Source organism: Vulpes lagopus, chromosome 2 (assembly GCF_018345385.1).
Source record: "Vulpes lagopus strain Blue_001 chromosome 2, ASM1834538v1, whole genome shotgun sequence".
Taxonomy (NCBI): Eukaryota; Metazoa; Chordata; class Mammalia; order Carnivora; family Canidae; genus Vulpes; species Vulpes lagopus.
In genome coordinates this window covers 57,890,835-57,915,720 of record NC_054825.1, presented here as the reverse complement: position 1 = coordinate 57,915,720, position 24,886 = coordinate 57,890,835, and the positions used below count along the sequence as shown (strand labels likewise).

The 24,886-nt window shown below is 34.4% G+C and overlaps 1 protein-coding gene across 2 annotated transcripts in view; it reads right to left on the bottom strand.

The window, feature by feature from the left end:
* SLTM (SAFB like transcription modulator) overlaps positions 1-24,886 on the bottom strand; it is a 44,165-nt gene that overhangs the window by 5,563 nt on the left and 13,716 nt on the right. The window contains exons 4-17 of one of the 2 annotated variants that reach the window (XM_041743294.1): positions 22,637-22,837; positions 21,702-21,749; positions 13,130-13,157; positions 11,322-11,790; positions 10,659-10,708; positions 8,414-8,532; positions 6,202-6,351; positions 5,880-5,983; positions 5,620-5,786; positions 5,042-5,127; positions 4,668-4,831; positions 2,080-2,260; positions 1,218-1,342; positions 250-420 (exon numbers count right to left, since the gene is read on the bottom strand). In XM_041743294.1, the coding sequence (XP_041599228.1) occupies positions 250-420; positions 1,218-1,342; positions 2,080-2,260; positions 4,668-4,831; positions 5,042-5,127; positions 5,620-5,786; positions 5,880-5,983; positions 6,202-6,351; positions 8,414-8,532; positions 10,659-10,708; positions 11,322-11,790; positions 13,130-13,157; positions 21,702-21,749; positions 22,637-22,837 (2,063 nt within the window). The remainder of the gene's footprint in view (positions 1-249; positions 421-1,217; positions 1,343-2,079; positions 2,261-4,667; positions 4,832-5,041; positions 5,128-5,619; positions 5,787-5,879; positions 5,984-6,201; positions 6,352-8,413; positions 8,533-10,658; positions 10,709-11,321; positions 11,791-13,129; positions 13,158-21,701; positions 21,750-22,636; positions 22,838-24,886) is intronic. The other variant, XM_041743295.1, reaches the window with a different exon arrangement.

Sequence of the window (24,886 nt, the reverse complement as noted above, 5' to 3'; positions counted from 1 at the left end):
ATACCCGACATAGGGCTCAAACTCATGACCCCAAGATTAAGAGTTGCATGCTCTACTGACGGAGCCAGCAAGGCGCCCCAAACTAATTGTGAATACTGAATCACACTGACATTAATAAAAACAAAAATCAAACAGGATTCATTCTGAACACTCAGATCTGACCTACAACAATTAAGATTTTAATAGAAAACCGAACTTATTATTAGCAAGGCTCATGTACCAAATATAACAACTTTCAAGGTTATCTACCTTTCAAAAGATGAAGACTGTACTGTTGAACTCTCAGGAAACCTGCCCCTCTCTCGGTGATCAAAGTCATTAAATCTGTTTTGCTGGCGAGAATAGTCAGATCCATGGCTGAATCGTGCATCTGTATCTAGAGACAACTTTTTATTCTCGCTCCAGTAAGGATCATCTCGCCTTGAAGAGAAATATTTGCTCATTTATATAAATTAGTTTTATAATAATCCAACAACACTTACTTGGAGTTATACATACCACATGCTAGGAACTGTGGATACAGAGGGCTAATAAACTCAAGACACAAAACATTCAGTTACAATAACAAACTAGCAAAGACTTAATTACCAGATTACATAAAGTCATATAGCATTAGAGGAATTTCACAGGAGAGAAAACTTGAAAAATGGCCTGTTCTAAAATTCATAAATGGAAAAGACAGATACTATTTTATAACAAAATTCTAATCACAGTACACAACTTTTTCGGTTACACCTAAGTGCAGAAAGGTTAGCTAGGTAAGTACCGAGCACATTTTATTCTTTTCATTATTCTCAACACAATCAATTAAATCTCATACAACTTATATTAAGAAAATTAAATGAGTGTATTTGGAAATCTATTAAGCAGCATGAACACAAACACACAACACAATCTTTCCAAGTTTGTAACTTCCAAGTTTATCTGCACTACCCTGTAAGAATTTTCAAAATGGGTCTGAGTTTGAGAACCATCACTAAAATATACTATGATGATGTATTTCCAATCATAATGGAAAAACATTTAGCATTAGGAAGGGAAAAGGAAAAAGAGCAGACTCTTCCTGTTTGACAATGCACTGGATCCACTCCCATCCCTAAGGATCATGACTTTTTATTCCAGTGATGGCTGCCTGTACTTGCTAATCCTCTATCAGTCTTAGTTCCAAAGGCATAGGATAGCAAGTGTAACTGTTAAAAAAGAAAGCAGGCAACTACCTATGATCTACATCACGTGGACGTTTCAAAGAATTCCTTTTCTCTTGTTCATAACGAAGCTGCTGCTGTTGCCTTCTCAGTTCCTCTCGTTCTCGAGCAATACGTTCAGCTTCCTTGCGACGTTCCTTCAGACAACACAGAAGGAAGAACCAACCAATGCAAAATGAAAACATAAGGTAAGTACATGCGCAACCTTGTTTTCACCCTGTCATTAAGAAACCACCATAGGCAAGCACCGGGCAAAACACATACCTGGGACAAATACATAAACAAAATTGACCTCAGAAATCAGTAATCTAGGCTACAGCTATTGTTCTACAACATTAAAAATAACAGAAATTGGGTGGTGGAAGTTGGTAGGTAATTGGGAAGGTCAGATTTTCGTTTCATTATTCAATGGAAACAAAAACCTAAAGAGAATTGCAGATCAAGTTCTTAATACGTTTGGAAACCAAGTGCCTTAAAACCCTGGATGCAATTCTGCAAAGAGAGGCATTATTTCCTTCCAGCCTTGGGAAATCATTCCCACTCTAATATGTAAGGAAATAAGTTATTATTTGCTGAGACTGGGATAGTGACAGAGCCTGGATTACAACTACTCTGGACTCATAGTCCTATGCTCAGACTATTAGGCTGCCATGATATTGCAGAGCTTGAGTTATTACCAATTGGCTAGAACAAAGTCATTACTAAATGTATTCTGAACTAGCACCTAAGTGATTGTTATCTTTCAGGGACACTATATAAATGCTCATTAGCTGAACTCTAGAAGCTTTACAACAAGTAAAGCAAATTTTAGGGCAAAAATCACAGGGTTTGAAAAAGGTCAGTTATTTAAGATGAAAAGATTTTCTGACTGCACCTGTTCAATACGAATGCGTTCCCTTTCCAAGCGTTCGCGTTCCATTCTCTCTCTCTCTAGTTTTTGCCTTTCAATTTCTAGGCGCTCTCTCTCTCTCTGTAAGCGTTCCCGTTCTTCCCGTTCACGAATTATTCTAATGCGTTCTCGCTCTCGACGCTCTCTTTCTGCAATCTCTCTTCGTCTAACAAAAATCAGTATTTAGAAATACTTAAATTATGCTAGCACTGTGTGAAAGAGAATAGCTTTTGAGTTTGAATTTTTCCTCGAGGTTGGCAATTTTAAACTTTGACTCAACCTAAGTTTTAATGTAACTGGAAAGAGAACTCAAAATAAAACTTTAAACAGACTCCAACACTGTCACTTATTTATTAAAGGCTGTCAACTGAGCAGCTGAATTTTATAGAGTATTTGCCTCTTAGAGGATATTCCTGTTTAAATAAAAATCCCACTATAATAATAGCCCATTAGTGAATCAACATTTTAAAAAGGAGATACTCTACATACATGAATTTACAAAACTACAACTTGTACTGCTTTGGGGAGGAAAATTTCCACTATCGGGTATATGGTCTAGCTCCTGACACAAGGTACACCTTATTTTGAGGACTTGGGATCATCCCCATCAACAGGAATTATAGCAAATGCTATATATGATAAAATGTTGCCTTCCTTAAAGGCTTTTTTGGTGTTCACTGGCCCACACTTCTTTTGAGTCAGGAGGCAGTTCAAATGTATGCTGAACTGAATAAAGTTCGTGTTTTGGGACTTTTAATCATATCATTGACACACCCTCAATCTAAGGCCCTCTGTGTACTCGGTCTATCAGTGTCTTCCTCTAGCAGCCCAGGGGTTCTCAGTGGCTCAATGCTGCTCCCATGCAAATCTGAAGGGCATTTAAAATTTTTGCAACAACTATGGGGGCTGTTAGCAGCATTTAGTGAGTGGGGACTAGGGATTCTAAATATCTTATGATGCAAAGAATAATCAAGATAGTTCTGTACAACAAAAAACTGTCCAACGCTCATCAGACCTTTCAAATGCCATAATGGACATTCATGTTACTGAAACAAAACAAAACAAAATAACCTTAACAAAACTGGACCCTAGAACTCAACTCGTTTTTAATAAATACTAGGTTGGTTGGTTTGCTGTGGCATGGTTTTATATACATTAAAATTTCCAGAAATGCAAGTCCATGTAAATTAGAGGAAAAGCGATACTTTAAGACCTTCACCAAGAGCTGTCCACCATTTCAGAAATCACGTCATAGTGTCAACACCACTCCTGGTATTTGACTTACCAAAATGACACACCAATATCGGTCTGCATTTGTAGCTGTCACATTTTCATTGAGTCTAAAGAGGGTTGTAAACATCTGACTACTTCATTAGGTCTTCTAGAGAGCCGTACCTAAATATTCGTATCTGGAATATATGCTTCATTATAATTTACTTTTATTTCTTCTTTATATTAGAGTTAAGGCATTATATTGGTTTTTTGGAAATTATTTATATAGGCATATTATGCATTTGTAGGCCTATTATGCATCAATTACATTTCAGCAGATTAAAGAGGATGCTGAGACTTTTTTTTTTTCCAATATAAAAAGGGATGCTAGTCTGATAGACCTGAGAATCACTGCTCTAGTAGCTCCCAGTCTCTCTCCTCCTGACTTGTCCTATAAATAGGAATCTCAGCATATTAGGACTTCATTAAAAAAAAAAAAAAAGGAAGAAAAAGAAAATGGGTCCTGAGTAAGGCACAGACTATTTCCTTTTAATAAGGTGTGTGGCAATCACAGTACTATTTAAGTTGCCAAAAATGTCTGGTTGTTCCTAACATTCCTGTGAATAAATAGATGAAATCCCACAATAAAAGCCCTCTCAGTGAGATAGGTTAATATGCAGAAATTTATGTTTCAAAACATTTTCATCACAAAACATATGAAAGCAAACTGGCATTCATAGTCAATTGTTGAGAGATTGCCACTAAAAATAGAATTGTTTGGCTTTGTCCTCTGTTTTAAAGAGAATGCTTGCTTTGAGATAGAGCCTGAACACAATAAGGTTCACAAGGCAATTCTTCCTTCATTCAGGCTCTAATCCAAAGTACGATGAATTTTTCCTAACATGCCAACATGCTACTTGAACACTGTAGCTTCCACTGAGACTATCTTATCTCAATATCATTTTTTCCTTTAAAGTCATGTTTTTCATGGCGGCAGCTTTGGAGTAGAGGAAAGAGCATTGGACTTGGAGTCAGAAGACTTGGGTCTGAGTCCCGACTCTGCCACTCATTTGCCAGGTGGCATTGGAAGAGTCATTTAGCCTCTCTGGGCCTCCACTGTTTTCAATTACATACTGGGCACACCTAATCTTACAGAATTGAGACAGAGATAACAGATGGAAAGGTACTTTGTAAATTATAAAATGCTATGCAAACTTAAGAAATCATTTTGTTTTACTGCACTTCATCAAAGTGGCCAATAGCTTTCTGTGCAAATACAATTTCCTGAACTCTGTGTTTGTTACTAGTGTTAAAGATGTACCCATAGTTAAAGACAGGTAGAAAATAGACTCTTTTCCTACCTTCGCAGTTCCATCGCTCGTCGCAATCTTTCAAAGCGAACTAAATGCTCTCTTAGTCTTTGTTCCTTCATCTTTTCAAAAGGCAAGATGTCTTTCCTTCTATAGTCTTTGTCTCTTTTTTTATCTAGGCTAGCTCTCTCCTTTTCCTTGCTTCTTCCATGAATCTACAGAAAAAAAAATTTATAAGGACTAGAAAATAAATAATAATCTGGGGTTTTGGTTTTCAAGTTCAACTGGTCATTTAAAAAGCTTAAGTAAGTAATGACATTCATTCCATTTTTCTTAGATTTTCAAGCACAGAAGTAAGCAAAACTGAATTATTTTCTTTTGGAAAACAGGTAGAATAGTATACAGCATCCTTCCCAGAGACTTACTTTCTCATATCTTCCTCTTCTTGATGGCCTACAATGATCTCCTTTAGTTTGGTCTAGTATTACCATATGTCCTGGACTCTTAGAACCTAAGAGGGGGCAAAAAAGTACATAAACAAATGCCTAAAAAATTTCGTTAAAAAAGACAATCAATATAATGTAAAAATTATTAATTCTTAGATAGTCAGATATTCACAAACTAGCGCATGAAATAAAAACACCTATTCTGTGAGAACTGAATTACACATAGTTTTTAAACATAGCTCAATCCACAAACATAAATATTTTCTGTGATACCAAAAGATCCCAACTCAGTTACGCAGCTACAAATCAATGACCATCTTCAACCAGCCCAAGTTTTCCAGTAAAGGGACTTAGCTGGAAGAACACATTTGCATCCCAAGAGTAGAGGGGAAGAAGACAACTAGTGCTACTGCTACTGAACTTCTCTTTCTACCACAGTGACATTTAACAATGAAGTTTAAATATTTATCTGCACTGCAATCTCAGGTTTTTCCTTCCACTGTAAAAATGAAGTTATAGAAAGCATTAGAAAGGGATAAGAAAGATACATAGCATACTTATTCGCTTCTTTTCTTCACTTTTTTTAATCGATTCTGAAGTTTGGCCACTTGATCCATTATCATTCTTCTCGTCTTTACCTTCTATTTTCTTAATCTCCTTGCCTTCTTTCTTTTCACACTTCTCAGATAACCTTTTCTCTTCTTTTTTGACAGAGGCTTGTGTCCTGACCATACCACCCAAGAAAACAACACAATGAGAATGACTTCATCAATTTTCAAAAAAAGTCTACGTGCTAATCAAAAAAATAAATCCTTACTTGCTACTTCTATCACTCATATTTTTTTTGTCTCCAGAACTTCTTGAACTACTCTTTTCGTCATTTTCCTTCTTCAGTTCTTTCTTAGAAGGATCACCTTTAACCTGAAAGGTTTAAGCAGAACAAGAACCAGTATGTTACATTTATGATGATAAAAAGTATGTTGCTGGGAGAAACTTTGGAAAACATGGAAATAAAAAAATAAAACCAGTTACTTCAAAATTATACCAAATTCTACTGTCTACTGGTATAACACCTTTAAATTGAGCATTACTGGCCCTCAAAGTAACCTCCCTCTTATATATCATTTAGGCAAGCTTACTTTTTCAACAGAAATCAGCTGTCCATGCAACTCAGTGCGATGAAGATGTGCAATGCATCTGGACACCTCTGTGCTTGAAGACATAGTTACAATGCCATAGCACTTTGCCCCAGGACTTCGAGCATTTGTAACCACCTTTGCACTCAGAACCTATAACGTAAGATAATACTTTACGTGGTTTTACAACTTTACAATCACATACATTTCTGAATAGATCAAACTTCAGAACTAAGGCTATTCAAATAAAGATATTATTTAGGATATAGAAATTCATGATAAAGGATAAATTTAGGATATATATTACTGTTTCATATTCTTGTGATTACTATCTACTTTGCTTACAAGTACTTAGTAATTACTCGGGGGAACAATTTAAAATGCCAAGAAAGCAATTTAACCTACTTTTAGTTTTTTTTATTTATTTTTTCAAATATATAGCCAAAACACAGTTAGTCACATTAAAGAAATAATTGTACAATTAATGAAAGCTAAGAAATGATATTCTCAGTTAGATTTGGGCCAAACTTCCTCTATCATAAGCTCATCCTGAATTTTTTTTTTCCATCCTGAATTTCTTAAAAGGAAAAAAGGTAACTTTCTAGAAAGTTTCTAAATGAGTATTAACAATTTTTGATAAGTAACAAGAAATTTCGAAAAATGAAAAAAGAATCATCTACAAATAAATCAATCTTTAACACAGCTTATAAAAATACACTCTAAAGAGACACTTTCCGTTCTGTGCTTTTAAAATTTATACCAATATCAAAGTGACAATTTCAATTCTATAAAAGAGTTAAAAGGGATGGGTGAGTAAAAATGTGAGAGAACAATCTAGTGCTGAACAAAGAGAAAGACATACATAATGCCATGAAGAGGTCAACAGGGAATTTAGGAGGCTGTGTGGTGTGAATGGCTGGAACCTATCACCTTTTATCTCAATTCTGGGAAAGGCAGATTTGCCCCAACAGCAACTTGTTTTTTAATCAAGTCCAAGGTCTTATTATAAAGTGCATGGTGTCCCTATATAGTTTTAGTCCTAGGAAATGCCAGCATTAAAATATTGGTTTTGGATTTCTAACAATAAATTTCCAAGGCTGATCATGTGACTATAATTCTCAGTGTTCTGTATCTGACCCCTACCAGAATCCTTAACACTCAGATAACTCTCTCTATTAGAAGGAAAAAAGACTCCTAAGATGAACAGGATAGATTTTTGTAACATTCATTAATCATTATTTACCACTATTGGTCATTAATTTAATAAATATTTCAAAGCCTACTGGGTGCACACAAAGTACAGCAGAAAAATTCCCTGGTATCAAATAACTTACACTGAAGTACATTACATATGATGTATAATGAAAACAGAAAATATAAAATAGAAAAGTAGTGAGTGCCTAAGGGATACAGATCAACCATAGTACAACTCAACAATTACTAATTGAGTATTTAACTCATTTAATTATTGACTACTTTCCTATTAGGTCTTCCCCTTATTCACCAGGGAAACCTTCCTGATGAACCAACTATAGTAAACCCTCCCCTTTTTGCTCTTAGCAACTCATCCCATCATAGCACATACCACAACTTCTGATTAAGTATCTTTTTACCAGTTTTACATTTTTCTCCACTACTGTACTAGAATCTGTATGACAGGGACATGAGTTTCCACGCACTCCTAAATTCTATAACCCATTATCTAATATTAGCCTACCTATATTTTCCAAACAACCAAATCAGTCTCAGATACTAGTTTCTGGAAATACCATGATGAATGTGATAAACAAAACTCAGTCCTTGGCTGAAATGGGCTCAAAATAGGAGCTTTATTTTTTAAGATTTTATTTATTTTTCATGAGAAACAAGGAGAGAGGCAGAACTTAGGCAGAGGGAGAAGCAGACTCCCTGAGGGGAACTTGATGTGGAACTCGATCCCAGAACTCCAGTATCATGACCAGAGCCAAAGGCAGACATTCAAGCACCAAGCCACCCAGGCATCCCTCAAAACAGAAGCTTTTAATACAACGATCCCCAGGGCTCAGGGTGAGATTATATGATGAAACTCACCATCACCACAGAACTCAACAATTATGCCTATACCAGTCCTAATGAAAAACAAGAAATTGGAAGGTTTTATATAATATTATTTTACACATAATCCCCATTTCAAATGGAGATACTAGAAAGATAGATAAAAGTAAAAACAGTATACCTTTCCATATTTGCCAAAGAGGTTCTTCAAGTCAGCAGCTTTGGTATTAGAAGAAAGTCCACTAACCCAGATATTTTTAGTTGAGCTTCCACTGCTACCACTAGCACTACTTGTACTTCCTAGAATAGATTTAATATCAGACATTTTAGTGTCTTGATTGGAAATTTTATTTTTTAACGAAATTTTTAAGTCCATATTCTTTCAAAATTACAAATCCTCTTTTCATTTAGTTATGATAGTACAGCCTTGCTGTATCAAAATCCTATGAATTTGCTACTATTGAAACAAACACAACAGACAATATAGCTAGTGAGGAAAGAAGTCTGAACATCTGTGTACTACCTTCTTACTGCATAAGTTTAAAATCAAAATGGGTAAAACATCAACAACAGGTCTTGGACTTTCACTGTTAAGTTTAATCATTTATACTCTACCACTGCACTAAATACAAACAACCAGAAAGCAGTCATCAAGAAATATACAGACTGCTTAATTACCCACATCTGTTCTGGGCTTTAGATTCTGAGAAACTGGGAGGGCAAGAGGGAACAGTCCAAACAAGGGATAAACTATTTCCAAGAATTTGAACTTTTAATAACAAAGACTAACCAACAGCTCATCTCCATTTTCTAGTAGAGAAAGAATAAAAAAGAAATTATATGCAGCTAAATAACTCTGGATATAATAAAACAATCTTCTAAAATGAATTATAAGAATAAAACCAGAAACCTCGAAATCCTTTAGAACAGATAAATATAAAATTATATGATTATTTTTATACTACTTCCGTACACAAATTATGGTTTCATACACAGTCACCCTCCTAGTGCTTTTCCTCAAACATGCTGTTATAAAAGGGGAGCTTGCATTCATTCGATTTTACTTGGAAAATAATTGTTACCCACTTTAAGAAAAACAGTATGTAATAATTAAAAGTAACAATTTTTGTAACTGCAGGTTATTCTATGTAGAAGGGGTTAAAAATTTCAATGCTCTAGAATAGAACATGCCACAAGTTTTAGTTGAAAAATTACTGTCAATGTCGACTTATGAGGAGACAACACATACCTGACTCAAACATTTTAAATATTAGTGGTTGCTGCATTTCTACTCTTAAAAAATGCATTTATCAAGAGATCGACTTTATTTTATGAAATGCTAATAAAAAGTACATATATCTTTTTTATGTTACCAGTAACATCTAGGCCCAGGTACTTCTCTTACAGAAAAAAAAAAAAAACCTTTTTAGTTAATAGAAAAAAATTACCATTTAATCAAGACCACTAAGCTTCTAAATTTAAAGGGTAACATTTAATAAAGTTATTATATTTTGTCCATTAACCAAAACTGTAAGGGATCTAAGTATTGCAATGAATTGTAAATTAGTAAATCAATCACTAAAATTTCCAACTATGAAAACATACCAACAAAATACATTAAATTAACCATAAAACAGATTAACATTCACTATAGAGGCATTTAGGACTTCACAGTACCTGAACGGTATTATTTTTCCCTTAAAATGCTTTTTTAGAAAACAATAAATGTTTTTCAAGTAGATGGCATATGTACAAGAGGAGATTATAGTGCACAGCCATGAGATAACCAGACATCCCAATAACATATATTGCATCTTTATGCTACAAGAATTTAAAATAAAACTAATTTCCTACACAAGACTCTGATCAATCTAAAACAAGTCAAATTAAGAAGTAAATCTTAAAAAAAAAAAGAAGTAAATCTTCAAGAATCAAAATTCTGTAAACTATGTTAATAGAAGTATGCCCTTGTTTAAACAACTAAAAAAAAACATGTTAGAGACTGATTTTCTTTTAAATACTAAACTCCACAAATATAGGCAAATATTATTTACAGTACATTTCCTACAGGGAAAAAGTTGTGCTAGCGTGTAAAGGTTACAAGTGACTACAATTAAAGATAAAATACTTCTAAAATTATAATGTAAGAAAATGTATGTATTGTATTAACATATAATAGTTGCTTAGAACAAAATGTGAAATACACATACTTTTAGCATACTCATACCAGTTTACAGATTAAAGTGTTATGCTTCTATCACACCGAGTGTTGCAGAAATCTGTATAACTCAATAATTTACACAAAGGCCCACCCAAAATTTTTTGTATGGTCATTTTTAATGACTAAAGATCAAAGGAAACCCCAAGCAATTTTTACTCTTTAATGAAAATATGCAATTTACCACTGAAACAAATACGAAAATTACCTTTGTCATCTTTGGATGATGTCTTGCTGTCTTTAGATTCCTTTGAAGAGCTAAAGAGGCAAATCACCAGAAGAAAATTGAAAACAAAAACAAAACAAAACAAAACAAAAACCGAACAGCTTGACATTGACTGTATTTCCAACTAGTACTATTTGTACAAGTTAACAATTCCAAAGGCCTAGATTAGGTTATTTGAACAAATGATTCCCTTAGGATTCTTGCACTGATTTTCCCCAAGATGCCTGAAGATCTAGATTTTCTGACAATTCTATTCAGTGGATATATGGCCATCTTCTCCAGATTTCAGGACTGGGACTTGACTTCATTTTGTGTTCTTAGGACTGATAGTTGTTCATTAACCATCATCACAAGGATTTTTAAAAATAAAACACAAAAAAATTGTCAATTTGAAAAAAAAAACAAAAAACAACAAAAAAAACCAAATATATGCTGACAATTCGACAATGCAATCAGTAGGACACACTGCATATTACGAAGATCTTGAAATTTTTTTAAAAGTAACTTATGACGGTCAAAAATATTATAGGCAGGATCATAAGTACTAATTACTGTACATGGTCTTGAAGCCACCCCCTTAATGTAGAGTGATCTTATTGAATGCTGGAATTCAGTATCGTAAAGAACTGACATAGAAAAACAAACCTCTTTGCTTGACCAGAGGCCCCAGTAGACGAGGGCCCTTTCTTCAAAGTATCCTTTTCTTTGTCTCCAGATTCTGCTTTCTTAGAACTTTCTCTGGCTTCCTTCTCGACAGGATCACCCTTCACGCAGTCTTCCTTCTTACCATCTTTATGGTTCGCATTCATCTCATAATCCTTGCTTTCCTTCTCCGGGCTCTGTGCAATGGCGTCCTGCCCATCTTTTGGCTTACTTGCTTCAGAATCTGTAATTTTCACATTTTTACCTGTTTCTAGGAGGTCATCACCATCAAAATCCAGAGTGATGGCATCTTCAGCCTGGATTGTGACCGAGATGTTGTCATCCTCAGCTTCTTTCACAGGCGCATTAGCTTCCATCTCTTCATGAGCTGTGTGATCAGCCTCAGCTAGGTTCCCTTCTGAAGGAAGAGGTTTAGATACTTCTTGTGTACCATCACCAGAACCTGCTATATCTAAGAGGATTTAACAGGAATAAATATGGCAAAACAAGAAGTTTAAACAATTTCATATTCATAAGCTAGAATAGGACCTAGAAAATATAAAGCCAGTTATTAGCACTGATGGAAGGTTAGGGGAAAAAAAAAACACAAGGGTATTAACTAACATAAACAATCCTTTACCCAGGATCACTTATTCTTCATGGAAAAAAATGATCTCTACATACAAATACCAAACAACAAAAGTGAGGAAATGGTTCCATCCTGAGGATACCAGCTCTTCGTTTGTGGTTGTAAGTTAATGGCATATGGAAGATTTTTTTCCCTCCACGAGATAGTGACAAACGTGCAGATTTGTTATTCAATGTTCGAATCATCTTGGGTTTAACCCTTGTGACCTTCAGAACTCCCATGGTGACGTCTTGAAAGGTCACAGTCTGAGGATATCAATCAGTCTTCAAAGTTTTTCAGGGCCTCATCTTTTTCACTCTTCTTATTCAATTCTTGGGTAGTCCAGAATTGTATGGAAAACTGCTACAGAAGGTTCCAAAGAAGGCCTACTCCATAACGTTCAGGAAATTGGCTATTTCCAGTCTTCGTCCTGTCCAGTCAGTCCGGCAATTACCATTTTCAAAGATGTCTTGCATTCCCCCAAAATGGAAAGGCTTCGGGCATGTGAGATTTGCAGTCAGTAGCTTTACTTCATCATCGTTTTTGGGTTTTTTATTCTGCCTTGCTTAGTACCCTGTTCCATGTCCTTTCTAGTCCAAAGGAGGATCCTTTGACTTCCATTAAAGAACTCTTCCATAACCTCGTACTGATCAATGCATTACTACTGATGTCCCTGTAATTGTATTGAATGAGACAGTTCTCCTAAACTATGAAAACTGTCGGAAGGCTGTATGAAAGTTTCTCTATGCAGCAAACAAAAAGTCAGTCTCCTGGTCACCCATTTTTAGGAATGGTTGTACAATTAAGTATTCGTCACACTCTAGGATTCCAATAAGCACGTATGAGTTACTGCAGTGCCAGTCGTAAGGACATTATCAACTTACCGTATGCTAGAAGTTATTTTAAAACATAAAATTAAAATTGGGTTAAAAAAAATATGGCAATGTCCACTACAGTAACTGATATGTACCATTAAGTTAGAACATATCTTAAATGTTAAAAAGAAAATTAAAACCAATTGAAAAACAAAATCAAGATGCTAACTTAATTCACTAAATTGATAAATTTGAAAATAAAATTCATTTCAAAAATAAGATTTCAAATAAGAATGTTTTATTTTCACATAATTTACTATTTTTCTAAATGTCAGCAATTTTTAAAATCTACTTGGCATCAAACATACCTTTCTCATTTTCTTCTTCCTCACCATCCTGAAATTCAAAGAATAATCAAATGTAAAATGAATTCACTTAAAACTAGATTTTAGTAATAGCACAAAAATCAGTCAAGGTAAACTGGTATATAATTTAATAATATTAATCAGGGACACCTATCACTAACAAATACAGGATATGCCCATCAGAACATGAGCCCATTGAGAGAAACGTGGCACATGGCTAGTGGATGTGGTTTAAGACAAAACAGATAAATCTATAGTAACCAAATCAACAATAAACTGAATTAGTTTCAGTATTCAAAATTAGTTTATATAATCTAAATCTTACATCAAAGAGTTGCCAAAAGATTGACCTGATTATCTTATGTGAGTCAGTTCAAAAGCACTTTTAGGGGGTACTATTCAAAATAATACCAGAAAGTATAACGTGAAGACATATATTTTCAAGGGCTTAAATGCATTTAAATAAAACAAACAAACAAAAACCCTTTCTAGGTATCACAGAAGAAGGGTGCCTGCAAGAGTAGTTATTTTCAAATTATTCATTCCTATTTTCTGTTAAAAATGAATTTATAACAGTCACATATACCCTAATGGTCAGACTCTTTAAAAATGGTATTTGCACAATAGGTAACCAAAATAGTAACTCACACTGTTTTAAAAATATGACTGATTTTAATTTAAAAATATATGATCTCTTCACTTAATCTAAAATTAGGCATGTGCTAGCCTGAAAACAGAAATATTGCAAAGGGATTTTCCCTTTCTTCTAACCATCAAATGCTGCAAAAACAAAAAACAAAACAAAACAAAACCCTGAAAGTAGTCTAAGTCACATCAAGAAAAAAAAATCAACAATTTCCCCAAATTAAAGATCCTAACAAGCAAATATTCATTTAATCTCAGTAAAGGAAAAAAAGGAATGTTTTAATTTATAACTCAAAATAAAAGCTGAGTAGAAGGAGGTCATTTTCAGTCAAGGTGGTATGAGGCTACCACATACAAAGCCTTAGAGTGGTGGTTCTCAAACTTTGAGTCTGTATCAGAATCCCTGCCTCGGAGTGACAGCCTAATAGTGAAAGACTTTAAAAACTGAACCATAAACAAAACTTTAAATGAAATATTTATTTTATAACACAACTTTGGATTCCAGAAAAGTATGCATTCTTTAAAAATGTCAAATATTTTACCATATGCTCAAAATTATAGCTGACAACAGCCATATTTCTAATGAATCATTTTAAAGGATTTTTCAACTTTAAGCTAATTAAGTGCCCCAAATTAGGAAATCCCCAATTGTTTTACACACTAAATATGAAAGAAACTAAAAACACAGAAACAACTAAGCCACAAGCTTAGGAAGTAAAAAAGTCCAAAAACAAGTAGATTATTGATTGATAGCGAAGTAAATCCTATTATCATGTAAATTCATTATATTATGCTCTAATAACCTCTCTATTGTCAGTCTGTCTAACCAGAGTTTAGTTTTAGTCATTGTTTCTAATCTGCAACATGTGGAAAGAAAAGAAAAATACTTTCACTTGAGTGGAGGCGATGGCAGCAAAAGAAGGATGAATTGTTGATTTATCTCTTTCTTCCAAATTCTTTAAGTTTAGTAATTTGCCTTGGGGGGGGGGGGTAAACAAATGAGAATATCTTAACTTTCATAGGAGAACAAATGAACTTAAAGAGTGCAAGTTGCCTCTTTACCTACGAACAGCACACCACTTCCCAGTTACTCTTTTAGAGATGTGTTACTGATAGATTCAAGAAAAAAATGGCCAAATTATGTTTTAAAAATAAAAAATTAAATACTGTGATGTAAAAACCAAAATCCTATCTGCTATAGTTTACCAATTAGAAATGTTTTTTTTTGTTTTTTTTAATTAATTTTTATTGGTGTTCAATTTACCAACATACAGAAAAACACCCAGTGCTCATCCCATCAAGTGTCCACCTCAGTGCCCGTGTCACCCATTCCCCTCCAACACCCGCCCTCCTCCCCTTCCACCACCCCTAGTTCATTTCCCCGAGTTAGGAGTCTTTATGTTGTCTCCCTTCCTGATATTTCCCAACATTTCTTTTCCCTTTCTTTATATTCCCTTTCACTATTATTTATATTCCCCAAATGAATAAGAACATACACTGTTTGTCCTTCTCCGATTGACTTATTTCACTCAGCCCAATTAGAAATGTTATTTCTCATGCTAAAATCACTGGGTAAAGTCGGCCTTACTTTGCTGAGAGCTTTTAGATATTAATCCTAATTACTCAACATGTCTTCTGAAGGGGCTGAGAACATTAGTTTCTCAATTTAGATGTAACACTAGCTTTACTCCATATACTTAAGTGCCCCTGGAAGCGTGTGAGCCAGCTTCTGGAAAATGAAACAGACTACAATGGGGGTGAAGCACAAAAACAACAAAGGTTGGTAGAAAAGATGAGCCCCACATATCAGTGCACGTTTTGCTGTGTAGTGTGTGCAGTAAACAAAGCACCACTAGAGTCAAATCAAAAGCCCAAAGTATGAGCCTAAAAATCCTTATAATAAGGAAACAAAGACAATGAAAAATTTTTCCTGTCTAAATGATATATACAATATGCACCCTTATCTGAAAATAATTTCCCTCCACTGAAAACAGATTTTTTTTTAGAATGAGAAACATAATAAAGAAGTAACAACAATGTAAAGCATCCTCTTTGAGGAACTACTTTGTGAGTTCATCTTGAAAAAAATGTAACAGTTCACATATGAAAATGAAGCAAATGCTCTGTAAGGTAGGAACTCATGTTGTTTATCTTTGTAGTGGGATCTACAACCCTTAATCAAATGCCAAAAATCATATATGAAGCTTCTCTATTTTTATTTCATCCTAAGAAATTGTAATAAGGACAAAGATGAATGAAGGACTTTTCCAGTTAATAAAGGGCTTACATATACCTATACACACACACACACACAAATTTGTGTGTATATAAATATACATAGAGTATGTATGTGGGTGCGCACACACATTCACTCCACCTCCCCCCCGCCCCGAGGTTAATCTTGTGATACATATACACATGCTACATAAGAAGACCTCTTCTGGGGGATCCCTGGGTGGCTCAGCGGTTTGGCATCTGCCTTCCACACAGGGCGTGATCCTGGAGTCCCGGGATCAAGTCCCACATCAGGCTCCTTGTATGGAGCCTGCTTCTCCCTCTGCCTATATCTCCCTCTGCCTATATTCAGCAGTTGAGTGTCTGCCTTCGGCCCAGGGTGTGATCCTGGAGTCCTGGAATTGAGTCCCATATGGCTCCCTGCATGGTGCCTGCTTCTCTCTCTCTGCCTATGTCTCTGCCTCTTTCTCTCTATGTCTCTCATGAAAAAATAAAATCTTTTTTAAAAAAATCTTTAAAAAATAAAATAAACTTTCAATAACCTTAAATCACCAACTACCTGTTATCTATCTGGCAATATACTAAAGATTGTAGGAAATACAAAATACCTGGCACATGATAAGTACTCAATAAGTATTTGTTGAATGAATTTACTGATTAAGTGTGGTATGAGACACTACTATTTTTAGGTAGAGGGAATGAACTAACTGCTCATTCTCATGTATGTCACGGGCTTAACAGCAGCACTGTGTAAATACAATGGAATTCAGAAAACATTTAGTAGTGTGCAGTTATTTAGTGAAAAGAATACCAAACTAGGCATCAGAAGACCTGCGTATTTATCTTATCTTTACTACTGAGACAGTTTTACTCTGTATTGTTATCTATCTAGCTGAATTTTGCCCATAAAATAGAGATAACATGTGATCTAAATAGAATATAAATAATTAAATAAGATAACGGAGGGCAGCCCCGGGTGGCTCAGCGGCTTAGTGTCGCCTTCAGCCCAGGGCGTGATCCTGGAGACCCAGGATCGAGTCCCACATCAGGCTCCCTGCACAGAGCCTGCTTCTCCCTCTGCCTGTGTCTGCCTCTCTCTCTCTCTGTGTGTCTCTCATGAATAAATAAATAAAATCTTTTTTTTTAATCTTTAAAAATAAATAAATAAGATAACGATGTAAAAAGTTCTCTGTAAACAGTAAAACACTACATAAGAGATATTAGAAAAAGTTTTGTTGGGACGCCTGGGTGGCTCAGTGGTTGAGCATCTGCCTTCAGCTCAGGGAGTGATCCCATACTCCAGGGATCGAGTCCCACATAGGGCTTCCTGCGAGAAGCCTGCTTCTCCCTCTATGTCTCTGCCTCTCTCTCTGTCTCTCATGAATAAATATAATCTTTAAAAAAAAAAAAAGAAAAGAAAAAGTTTTGTTGTGGAGATACAGATAAATCTGGCTTTAGAGGTACACAACACAGACTTCATATAACAAAAAACAGGTATCAAATTACAAAATATTAAGGGCAAAGGCAAATTGAAAAAGGAATATACATGGAAGACTGAAGAGATTGAGACTAGAGGAAATTTTTAAGAATTAAAGCATTAGCATACATACACATTTTTGAGAAAAATTTCCTGAAAATCCTCAAGTAACTGGTATCTTAAACCTAATAATATAATATCACAAATAACCAGACTGCACATATACTAAGTGCCAGGATCTATGATTAATCCTAACATCAATCCAGCAGGTAGGAATTATAATGCTCATTTTACAGACATAGAAACTGACTAAGAGAATCTGCCCAAAGTCATAATATTATTAGTAAGTAATAGAAGCAGAAGTTGAGTCAAATTCTATGTAATATAACAGAGACTAATGCTTAAAGGTCAAATATTTAAAATCCAAGCAAGCCTGAAAACTGGCTTTAAATACATGCCTATACAAATACATTGCCTATTTGCTTGTACCTTTAAAAGCAAGTAATAGAAGGAAATATCATGAATTTTATTTGACTTTTAAGATTTTTTAAAAATTTATTTGAGACACAGAGAGAGAACATGGAAGGTGGGGGTAAGAGGGAGAGGAAGAATGAGAAGCAAATTCCCCATTGAGCAGGAAGCCCAATGCAGGCTGGACCCCAGAACACTAGGATCATGACCTGAGTGGAAGGCAGATGCTTCACTGACTGAGCCACTCAGATACCCTAATATCATGAATTTTAAAAGTTTACCAATAAGGGGATGAGTGATGGGGACTTCTTTGGATGTATTTTTCTCATAGCTTTAATTTTGAAACCATGTAAATATTGTAAATAATTATAAAATTAGATGAAATTTTCTACCTATTTTGAATTATATACTCACAAAAGTTACAGATTCCATTTTTTTAAAGCAAGACCTTAATTATTGAAAATAAGATGAAACAAGTCAACCTAAATATGTATGAATTGGTGATATAACCATGTAGAGCAGAACTAGTCTAATAATGCAGTAATTTGTTCATTCCTAGAAGTGTACATCTTTAAGACAGATATAATATGTGGGGGGGGGGATCTTAAATTATTTTCAGTCATCTTTTTGGTAGTGGTGTTGGTATTACATTTCTATGACTGTTGTATGTGTACCGTAAGACAAAGAACATAAGATTAACTTAGAAGTATCCTTATGACCTCAAAATCTATTTAACTTAAAAGCAAAAAGAAACCAAAAACCACACATTCACTAGTGCTGTACCTAGAAAACATGAAAACCCAGTAGCAATGAACACCCTTACCACCAAGACTATATTCTTACAAACCATTTACTATTAAAAGGAAACAATGGCTAATTAGGTCTAAAGCAAAAAAAAAAAAAAAAAAAGAACATCATTACATACCAGAAAGCAGGGAAGCAATCAAAGACTACTAGGATCATGTTGAAATGAAGAGTCCCTCATAAACTACAGATGGGACAATTTGAACATTAAACAATAACTACAATGGACTGAAAAACATTAAATATATTTAAATCCATGAATGTAAAATGAAACTGAGAAAAAAGGAAAAATAAGAAATTTATTAGTCACTGTTAAAGGTGGTAATGAACCAGCTCATTATTCTGAAAACTGGTAAACAAAAGGAAAAGCATCAAGCATAAATATATATGCTGGTTTTCCTCTGTAAATGGTTTCACTGAATAACCAAACAGTAAGCGATATTTCTATTTTTTAGGATTGTTCCAGCTAATAAATAAGAAAGAAATGACAGGATTAGAATATCACTATTTTGATCCAAGGGGTATGGATCATCAATGATGGGTACCATCATTAAGAAGATATACCCAGACATTATGTGCATCCAAATAGAAGAACACAACAAAATTTATGAAGTAGTTGGTGTGTTGGAGTGGGGGTGGGGTGCCCTGAATTAGACAGCAAGCCTCTCAATCCCATAACTTAACTTACTAATTTATAATTTACACAGAATAGTGTAAACAAGCAAACATATTGAATGACTCCACAGAAATGTAATGAGCAAAATCTAGACTCTAGAAACTCTAACAAGTAAGGATTGGCAAACTATGCAAGATGCCTCTTTTTGTAAATATTTTTACTGAAACAGCCATATCCATTCACATTTATCTACTGTCTGTGGCTGCTTTTACACAACAATGGCAGAGCTGAATAGTTATAACATAGACCATATGGTCCACAACAGCTAAAATATTTTCTACCTAGTCCCATTAAGAAATGCTCTGCCAACTACCCGTGGTCTACAGAATATGCAACTCAATTTCTTCAACAAATACAATAGTGAAGGAAAAAGGGTAGAGGGAAAACCTACAGAGCTTTTAAAAGACATCTAATAAACATTTCAATCAATCACAATGGGTTCATCTTATTTGTATCTGGATTCAAACAAAACTTGGAAAACAAAAAACAAAACAAAAACTATACACAATTGAACATCTGAATATGAACTGCATTTAATGATACTAAAAATCTTACATTAGAATAATATAAAAAATAAAAGGTTTTTTTAGAGATACATAATGAAATTTTTAAAGCAAAATATGATGTGCAAGATTTGTTTCAATTATGCAGAAAGCGAAAAGTGAATGGAGCTATAAATGAAACAAGACTGTCCACGAGTTGTACCAGTTAAAGCTGGATAACGGTTACATTCTAGTATTACTTAATGCCCATACTAAGACAATATATTCACTTAGCATGTTTAGAAGTATTAGAATATGATGAAACGTAGATACATAGAGATGTTCTACTCTACATTATTTAGAAAGAGAAAAAAGGTCATTTTACTCAAAGGAAACTTCTCTGAAGATGTAACCTCCCATCTTTTGATACAATAAGGTAATACCTGCCCTTTGATGAGAAATAAATAACTATTCTTTCATTATCAGGATAGAAGGGGAATAAGGCCATCTTCAGGCCATAAAAATTGGTGAAAATTATAAAAAAGCATCCATTCCTTAAGATACTTTATCTCCATCTGTTAAATTTTTATGAAAACACGTAGTTTACTATATGAATGGAGACACTTAGATATGATTAATGCCTTTACACAACTCACAACCTGCACAACTTAGGAGTGGCCCTTAGTGGAAATTAACAAGGAGCTGCTAAAGAATATGAAGAGCTCAACTCTACCGTTTTGCAAATTAGTAATGTAGAAAAGGTATCCACTGCCCAGTTTGAGAATTAATTTTCCTCACCTATTCTTTATCACTCAGAAATGAACTTATTTGTAGCTAGTACAGTGAACAAATCTAGTCCTAACATTTCCTGAATATTCTAAATAATCAGACACATTTCTCCTAGAAATGCAGTTTCTCCCCCACTGCAACAAATGCAGAGTCAAGATACAGCCTCACCAGCAATTGTGGCTCACCATCATTTCAAAGGCAAGAAAGCTGCAGGAAAGAAGGCATGCGTGACCAGAGGCAATCAGCTAAGCAGTCCACGAGTATGAGCCCCACTATATACTCTTCCAGCAAATATTAACTAAGAAAATAACAGACCTGATCACTATTTTTTCTAAATGTGGTAAACAGAGGAAACTCCTATCTCTACTTCAAAGCATACTATTTAAAGAAGGTACATAAACAAGGGCTTCTTGAGTACAGATTTGAAAAAAACAAGACAAAGGATAAGCTAAAAAAACACTGTAGCAATTGAGCAATATAAATGTGGTTTATAACCCCTATAAGCCATGCTTTAAAATGTACATTATGTAGATCACAACACACAATAGAAGAGCAGTCCACTTCTACACACACATACAAACCCCCAAGTAAATCTCTAGAACAGAGATTTTTATCATTTTTAAACAATGCCCATCATAGGGCAAAATCTTAAAGCTTTGAAAAGGATATTAGTACTTTTAAATGATTTACTTCATAACAAAGTATCAGTAAAGAAAATCAAGGCGAGTGTAGACTTCTCAAAGGACTGGTAACCACTTTTTTTTTTTTTTTAACTCTGAAAATGGTAGGAACCTTGTTATAATACCTTCCAATTACATTTGTAGCAACAGAAATTTCAGCTGCCAATTTTAAGTATTTCATATATACCACATAAATAATTCAGTATTAAGTTTAAGGTAGTTTTATGAATTAGAAGATTATGAAGTCAAAATAAGATTCCTTTTCCAAGCCCTTCCACCCACAATATCATATTCATAGGACTAAATATAAACTTACTTGGGCTGTTAGAAAGGTATCATCTTCACCTTCTTGAGCTTCAATTTCCTAAGTAAAAGGGTATACAATAGCTTTGCTTTACAAAATATCTGGGTAACATGAGAATGCTTTTATGCTATACCCAATTATCACTTGTCTTGTGTTCTGTTCTGTACAGTGTCTATGATACCATGGCTACTAAGTCAATGCTTAATAATGCAGACTGTATATTTTATGCCAACATATAAATAGTCACATTGATAGAGAATTAGAAAAATCTCTTGCGCCCTTCATCTATTAAGCTAGGTAGAATGGAAGTATTCTAAAGCATATTAACAGTACAGACTCCCTAATCCATTGGTTTTCTTAAGACATACTAATAAATTTCAAAGCAGGACAAATGGTTTATTTCAATATAAGAAAATATTTTTAAAATTATATACCTTTAAATTAAGCTCCTAAATAATTCTTACCCTTGATAATAACCAAAGAAATGCAAGTTAATCCTTTATATCTACTGAAGTAGCAACATATAAAAAGCTACTGTCCAGTACTGTTGACAAGATCAGAGTGAACTGATACACTCACCCACAGTGGGGTAGAAAACAACTTAAATGTAAATGTCCCAAAATAAAGAAGTGGCTATTCCACACATAGCAATCAGTCTAGTAAGTTAAGGTATTAGACACCCATTATGAAGTTATTATGGTATGTTGTATGAAAACACTGTATAGAACAAATAGCAACTAAAGGTATGATATGTAAAAATATATACAAATGTGGAAGGTAATAAGCAAAAATTTTAAAGCTAGTAGGATTCCAAGTGATTTATAAATAACTTCAAAAATATATTTTTTGAAAATTCTGAGACTTCCACATTGAACTAAAATAAACTACTTTTTATTATTTATTACTTAATTTATCTGTGTCACATTTAAAAAAAACTGGCTAAAGACCTGACTTTCGGTGTCCTCTTTTTCTATATCTTCTTCTATTGCTTCTGCCTCTATTAATTCATGAGTTCTCTTGTTCTCTTCTGCAGAAAGTAACTCCTTGGAATGTACATTTTCTTCTTCATTTTCACCAAATTCTTCAGAGTCCTTTAGTTCGTCATTTCCATCTTGTTCATGTGCCTCTTGATTCTCCAATTCACAGTCCTTTTAATGGTAAGAAAATTTGGTACAACTAGAGGCAAAGTAGTGTAGGCTATCCACCAAACGTTTTTGGTAATTTACATGTCTATATGTTTTAAATTTTACCATATCTTGACAGTATTCCCAAAGTCAAAGTTCAATCATTTGACCTTACATATTAACTGTGTCTTTAAAAACAGAGGGAGTCAAATCCCAAAGTCACTGAACCATGCATCTAAGTTCCCAAATCTCTCACACTGAGATACACACTAACTGGATGTGACTAGAGATGCTCTCAAGTGTACCAGTTATTTAATAGTTACCAAGTCATATCCCAGGAGCTGTCCTAGGAGACAAGGCTTCACAGAAATTACTTGATTTCTCCACATGCCATAGTTTGATTTAACTTCAAAGACCCTGCAAGTCTTACATGTTATAACAAAGTTTATTTCTAATAATAAGGCATCCCAACTGTTACATTCATTCCAATCCTGAAAAAATGCAAATAACTAAGTGTATTTGCTTTGAAATCTATCACTGTGCCATAATCCAGTTAGGCAAGGGAACACAGGTTGGGACTGTCTTGGTGAAGGAATTCCGTTTGCCCTTCAAAGTTTATGGAAACACAGTACTTCAGTGGAAACAAAGTAGCAATCTAATTGCTACTAGTTAGATTCTTCTTTAACTGCAAAGAAAGGGTCCAAAGCAATGAACATTCTTCCCCTTTCCCGAGTCTTATGGTAAATATAACATATTTAAGAAAAGCCTTCTGGGTTAAAAGGGGAAAAGGGCAGGGGCATGACTATTAATCATTCAGAGTTGAATTGCAGTGAGAAAACAAATTTCTGGGGAGGTAGGCAAAGAAAAGGAATATGATTGTATTGGAATGTGGAGTGCTTAGGAACAGGGCATCTCTGGGACGACAGGTTTAACCAACCTCACCATGTATGAGTAAAGGAATGGTGGAGATTGAAAATGGAGTAGGTGACTTTAGAACAGTAGTAAATGCAAAAAAGGAAAAAAGGAAAGGAAAGGAAAGGAAAGGAAAGGAAAGGAAAGGAAAGGAAAGGAAAGGAAAGGAAAGGAAAGAGAAGGAAAGAGAAGGAAAGAGAAGAAAAGAAAGAAAAGAAAAGAAAAGAAAAGAAAAGAAAAGAAAAGAAAAGAAAAGAAAAGAAACGAAACGAAACCAAGGGAGATCACCGAGGGAACTTTTAAGTACCAATCAATTCTGATCACTCTCCTCACTTATAAATGAAAGCAATTGCTATATTATTCACGTCTAGGCAATAGGTGATACTCACTCTAATGTATAAATTCCAAAATTACCAATTTTGAGAGACAAGTATGTTCACTTAATTTCTATCAAATACATCACATATGCCAGTACTTCCAAAGTGAAAAAGATAGTAGAAAGAAGAAACTGAAGATTTATTTAAATAGGATTTTTTTTTAAAAAGTCTTTTGTTCTTCTAGATATTATGACCAGGTTCACTTAATAATAAAACAAGGGTATCCTTTGCAACACATATAAGAGACAATACTATTATGCTAAATAGAAGTATATCTCTCCTCCTAACATTTCATATGAATATAAGATTTTTATGAAGAGCTGAAAGACATTTGAAAATTATAGGGTTGTGTTTTGTTTTTTTGTTTTGTTTTGTTTTACTAAGCCATAATATTTTTCCAGCTAATGGATAATTTTTGCTTAACCATACCCTTGCTAGTGAAGACACCTGGAGAAAATAAGAGCAAAGGAATAAACCTAAAGGAAGATATATCACAAGGATAACAGAATACAGACTGAAGAGTGCTGAAAGGCTCAAATAAAAGCTGATTACAGGCATGCAAGCATCAATTTTAATGGCTCCCTGGGCAAGTATTTCCTGAAATTATCTGATTTCAGGGTTAAATCTTCAACCACACATTTCTTTCTGTGTATACGAACCGTCAAAGTATGAAGTGCACTGTGTAGGACATGTGGTACATTCTGTGGTCTGTGTGTGCATGCGTGAGAGGGTAGAGAGCTAAGCAGTAGGATAGATGGCCAGGAGAATAGACATAAGCTCACTC